We start from the raw sequence: 6,000 nt of genomic DNA, 5'->3' as shown, positions 1-6,000 counted from the left end.
GGCGTAACTTTGATTCTCGCTGTAGTATTGTTGTTGCCGAGTGTTTCGTTGTGAAAGCGAAACTACTTTGTTTGGTCTTCCAAAAGAGGACGATATCTGCTTCGTCATGCCTAGAGCTGATCCGTGCTGGTCGCTGAGGAAATACATCAACATTGCGTGTCGATCGCCAGATCGGCTTTCACCGTGGACGAAGCGGAGTCCAGCCCGGGGTCGTAACATGTGGTTGCCTCAAGCCCGCTCCACTCACTCAAGCTGCCGGCTCTTTTGGAAGGGCACGACTAGAAATCAGTGGTTAAGTTGTATTTACAACACTGTTCCAGAACAGTTCAACCCAAATATTCAGATGTGTGCAGTGCATTTTATGGAGGACTGTTTCCTGATCCTGGTAGAGTAGACTACAATGCCGGCTGTTCTGACTCACAGTCCAAGTACGTTTTCATTTAAAGGACTTGCCATTGCTGCTTCAAATGTGAGTTTTGAGCAGTGTAGAGTAGCTCTTGTTGTTTGTCATTTCTCCGATCACAAATGCAGACATGGTTTTATGTTTACACGGCGCGATGCAACGCAGCACGTAAAAAGACAGTATAAATCATTATAATCTGTAATTATGTCCCCGCTGGATGCAACAAATGCCTCGTTTGTAATGAGTTTTATTGGTTTTGTCTGGTCGTGCCGGGAGACGGCATCACAGTATGGTAAGGGGAGTAACATTTCCGTCACACGCTTGAGGTATCCGGCCAATCACAACGCACTGGATAGCTGGCCAATCAGAGCACACCTTGTTTTCAGACCGATGAGCTTTGTAAAAACACGTTTCAGAAAGGCGGGGCATAGAGGAGAAACAATGTACAGTATGTGGAAAATAATGTGCTTTTTGAACCTTAAACCGCATAAACATTTCATTACACCAAATGAAATTGTTCTTTTTAGCAACATCATATGACCCCTTTAAGATGTAAATGTTAGTATTGTCATTTTACAGTGCACTATATAGTTATATTATTATTAAAATAGATTATTTATTACATTTATTTATTACTCACTTTATGGTTACCGAAAGAGATTTGGGTTGGTTCTTATAAAAATTAAAACCCAAGTGTGACTTTGAACATTTTTCATGTCTTTCCCTAATAATTCAACCCCAAAAAAGGATGGTTCACACTAAAAAAAAAAAGAAAAAAAAAAGGTTTGAATGAATGATGCATTTATATAGCACTTTATTGTGTATTGCTGTACACCCAAAGCACTTTACAATCATATGAGGGGGTCTCTCCTCGACCACCACCAGTGTGCAGCATCCACCTGGATGATGCGACGGCAGCCACAGGACAACGGCGCCAGTGCGCTCACCACACACCAGCTACAGGTGGAGAGAGAGTCATAGAGCCAATCAAGTTGTTGGGGATTATTAGGAGGCCATGATTGACAAGGGCCAGAGGAGGGAATTTGGCCAGGACACCGGGGTTACACCCCTACTCTTTATGAGAAGTGCCATGGGATTTTTAATGACCACAGAGTCTGGACCTCGGTTTAACGTCTCATCCGAAGGACGGTGCTTTTTGACAGTATAGTGTGTCCCCGTCACTATACTGGGGCATTAGGACCCACGCAGACCACAGGGTGAGCACCCCCTGCTGGTCACACTAACACAAAGTAAAACTTAATTTTCCAGATTTTTTTAGATTATTTTTTCTATGCAGACACACTCCTTAACAAAATCACCCGAATCATTCAAAAACGATATCATTCTTTCCAAATACAGATATTCTTCTAATCTTGAGAAAAATCCTGTATTTTTTCATATCATACACACATATATACATACAGTATAACAGAAACACAAAATATAACAATGTCAATTTTTTGCAATATCATGCAGCCTTAATTATAAGGAACATTTAGCTAGTTTAAAGGTAGGTTAGGTGATTTCGGAGAGGCTAGCCATAGCATGGTAGCTTTGAAGTAAGACCCCACCCTCACTGCAAATCACTCTCCAAAGCCACGCCTCCTTCAAAACACATGAACGCGCACAGGCAAACCAGAGGCTAAGCAGCGACATGATGAGACAATGTTTGTTGGAGTGTTGAATGCAATGCTGTCAGATTGCTCATGTCTCATTAACCGGTGAGAAAACATTACAGTACAAAGCGCATAATATCAGAATAATAACAGGCAGGCATTGACAGGCAGGTAGGACAACCTATTGTAGTCCTCAGACCAAGGGATATGATTGGACGAACATTTTATGGTCCTACGCATTCCACAGACGATATAAATACATTTAGACCACTTACCTTAGTGATTGCTATTGGGATGTGAAGAGACTTTCAACCAGCATAACAACAAATGTTTTTGAACCAAATCACCTACCCTGCTTTTATTTTATTATGGATCTGATTCCACGTAATCTTTTTCCTAACGATTCCATAAATTGTTATTTTAATATTTCAAAGGAAGTAAGTTAGCCAATCATAACAGATGATTTGAGGGAGAAAAAAAACTAAACTGATAATTCAGATGGTTTTGATACCTGAAGAGCTGTCACTGCTGGAGGAGGAGTCCGAGTCGCTGGATGAATCTGAGTCTCTGTCGCTGCTGTCATTGTCAGATGAGGAATCTGAAGATGAGTCGTCGTCTGAAGAGGAAGAGGAAGATGAGGAAGAATCAGATGACTCAACGTCCTGATTCTGGGTCATGATCATCTTAGGAGCATTCTTCAGATGTTCTCTCAACTCATCCCTGAAAGGAAAAACAGTTCAGTGAGCATTATTTCTCAATAACTGGAGCCGACCCAAAAAGAAACTTCACAGGCACGTACGTAAGTCCTCCAAGGCCAATTGATGTGAAGAAATTAATGGCAAATCTAGTGTTCCTCGGGTTGTCACGTGGGAAAAGACCATCGAAGAAAGACTGAAGAGTCCTGAGGAATAAACAAACGATATGGTCCATTATACGATTCCATGATTAATTATCGATTCGTTTTATTCAACGAAAAAGCACAGTACACAAAGAAAAGCACTTACATGTCCTTCAGTCTCTCGTTCAGTTTTGGCAAACCCATATAAGCACAAAGTTCCTGGAACAAAATCTTCACAAAGATTCGACTGGAGGACGTCGTTGTGTCTTCACTCATTTTAACGCATTCAAGGACCTGAGGAAAAAAAATATATCAGGAAATCAATAATGTGTCTGGCTATATTGATGTGTTGTTGTCTAAAACGTAATTACAGCTTACAGGACACATTCGTTTATTAGCCATGTCTAAATGCTGATGTGGTGAATGTAAAGACAAAAGTGATAAAAGTAACTCACACTCCATGGAATGGAGTCTGTGTAGAGGAGATGAGAAAACATTCGAGCAACATTACGCAGTTTGTTGGTTTCAAGCCGGTGGATGGTTTCATACTGTTCCTGGAAGATGGCCTCAAAACTCTCCATGTAATCTTTCTTCAGCAGGCAAAACCTCTACATAAAAGATCAAAATATCAGAAGAAGAAACAAAAACAACTCTTGCAATCTTGCACCAATATTGCAGATGAGATATGTCACTTTAAATATTCATAAATCTAGAGAGAGAATAATGCCTTATTGTCATGTTGGAATCTATAAATAAAAATAAATAAATAAATAAATAGAAACTTAAATCAAATAATTTTCTAAACAATTATTTAAAAATTACATTAAAAAATTAATTAAAAAAATCATTTAATTAATCATTAATATAACATTAAAACAAAATATAAAAATTATAATTATTATCTCAATATGACTTGAAAGCAGCATAACAGTCAAAGAGCGAAAGACAGGCTCACCCCAGCAAGGAGACCAAAGAACTTCTCGTATGTTCTTTGCTGGGCACAACAGTCCAGGATCATGTTGCACAACTCTTTCTGTGAAGAGAAACAGATGCACATGAGAAAAAAAAAAAATACTGAGATGCAGACTGAGCATCAGGGCATGGCACTTTAAACAAACATAAAGGGAAGGTGTGGGGCTGATCATCCATTCCCAGCACTTCTCCACTAATGCCTATTGATCTCATTACCTCATATCTTCAAGGAGCCTAGGAGTCTGTCCGAGACGGACAGAGCGACAGACGGGCTCAAGATCAATTTAACAAATTAAACCTGAATGATCTAAAAACAGTTCTGGTGAAATCTCAAGGCTCTTTCCTCAAGTGCACTGGATATCAGGCACATGAAGCACTAAGCACTTGAGATATGGATTAATCATTAAGAGGTTTTTGTAAAATAATGAAAAGATCACACAAGGCCAACAGCTTCAGAAGACTTGGAAAAACAGTGCATGAGTCATACAGACTACTTTTATGGAGCTTCAATATATTCAAAAGAGTTGCCAGGACATTATACAAATTTTTACCTTTCCATGCGGGTATATGGATAAACATGCAGGCGAATGAAGAAACCTCATTCTAACAAGTGGCAGCGAACCAAAAACAACAACAAAGGACTATGGAAGTCAGTGGGGACCAGAAACGGTTTGGTTGCCCACATTCTTCGCAATATATTCTTGGGTGAACCATCCCTTTAAGAAATGTTCTAAGCATCTAGGGCAGAAACGTCAGAAAGTCTGCTGTACCTGGAGGCACGCAAAGAAACCTATGGTGGAGAGGTGATGTAAGGAAATCCTCTTCAGTTCAAAAGTTTGAAATCCCTTAGCAAACCTTCCCTCGTGACTGGCCTTGCTGTGTTCCTACCTACCAGGGCTCAACAATAAGAACTGCTCGATGGCCCGGGTCAGTGTCAAAGATGCTCGGGACAGTTGACGAAATTGTCAATGGCCTGATCGGGCCACCGCTGCGTCATCACGAAAGTTTATCATTTGCTTGTGTTTTTAAGCCATGCTAATTAAATTCAACCAATTTCAAAGCATTCAAGCAAGACGCGAAAGATAATTACATTCAGTACTCACACTGTGCTGTGTGTACAGTCCGCATATATTTAGAAATGCATCTTTGACAACGTTCAAGCCCCGAATTAAATTACTTTCCATGCCTTCTTACTGACTGCTGTTCCATAAGCGCCACCTGCTCTCAGAGAGTGAATATGCGTTCTCATGCAGCCCTGCTGCTTTTCCTAATAAAGCAACAATTCATTTGCATCTTTGTTCTATATATTGTGCTATTGCTTGTAATTTGTTCATTTGTTCTTATTTACTGAATGTTCAATTAACTTTAATAGTGTTTCAACTTTATTTTTGTTAGGCTAGTAGTTTTTGCTCTGGTATCGAAATTGAACAGAATTGTAAAATTGAATTGGTATCTTAAATGTTGGTGTCATATAAGCTTATTATAAGAATACAAGATAACAGGGGTCAAAAACAATGTTAACAGCAACTATTTTATTTATTTTTTGTGTGGAAGGGCCAGTGAAAATATTGGCAGGGCAAGTAAAAAATTTTAACCACTGGCCCAATATAAAAATCTTTAGGGTTGAGCAAAGCCTACAGATGCTCATTCCTCCACTCACAGGAAACAGGAAGGATTATATGCTCCAAACAGCCATTTAACTTTTTCCACTTCACACCTGTGGCTCAGCAGAGCTCCAGAGATCTGCGCTGCCCTTCACTGTATGTGTAATCTCAGGATACAGGAGCTGCCACACTTCTCTACTTATACCTCATAACACTCCATAAGCCTATTGATTTCAGGCCCACATATATTCATCAGGGAGCTCAGGATTATGAGGAAAGGCATGCTTGTGATCAACTTACAAATGAAACCCCGACAGGTTGCAGTCTGGCACCAAATTAGAGTCGAAGCTGAAAACTTAAGGAGGTCTAAAACACTTTCAATAGAAGGATATCAGAAAACCGTCACGACCAAGCAGATACAGTATTGAGCACTTGAGGTATGGCTGAGTATTAAGTCCTGATGAGATTGTTTCTGACTCTTCTAACAGGTGTCTGCAGGCAGCCAGCCACATGTGCCAGGTGTGACAGTAAGGTGTTCTGATCACAGGACAGTTTGAGACAAACTGC

The 6,000-nt window shown here is 40.0% G+C and overlaps 1 protein-coding gene across 1 annotated transcript in view; it reads right to left on the bottom strand.

Annotated features, from left to right (window-relative positions):
* The window catches only part of LOC107601622 (pre-mRNA-splicing factor CWC22 homolog), a 59,547-nt gene that overhangs the window by 7,638 nt on the left and 45,909 nt on the right, over window positions 1-6,000 (bottom strand). The window contains exons 16-20 of the mRNA XM_016293872.1: window positions 3,813-3,890; window positions 3,313-3,465; window positions 3,024-3,151; window positions 2,819-2,920; window positions 2,531-2,739 (exon numbers count right to left, since the gene is read on the bottom strand). Coding sequence (XP_016149358.1) covers window positions 2,531-2,739; window positions 2,819-2,920; window positions 3,024-3,151; window positions 3,313-3,465; window positions 3,813-3,890 — 670 coding nt within the window. The remainder of the gene's footprint in view (window positions 1-2,530; window positions 2,740-2,818; window positions 2,921-3,023; window positions 3,152-3,312; window positions 3,466-3,812; window positions 3,891-6,000) is intronic.

The sequence above is a fragment of the Sinocyclocheilus grahami genome, unplaced genomic scaffold (genome assembly GCF_001515645.1).
Source record: "Sinocyclocheilus grahami isolate Dianchi unplaced genomic scaffold, SAMN03320097.WGS_v1.1 scaffold308.1, whole genome shotgun sequence".
Lineage (NCBI taxonomy): Eukaryota > Metazoa > Chordata > Actinopteri > Cypriniformes > Cyprinidae > Sinocyclocheilus > Sinocyclocheilus grahami.
The sequence above is the reverse complement of the archived record's forward strand: the minus strand, read 5'-3'. Positions and strand labels throughout refer to the sequence as shown.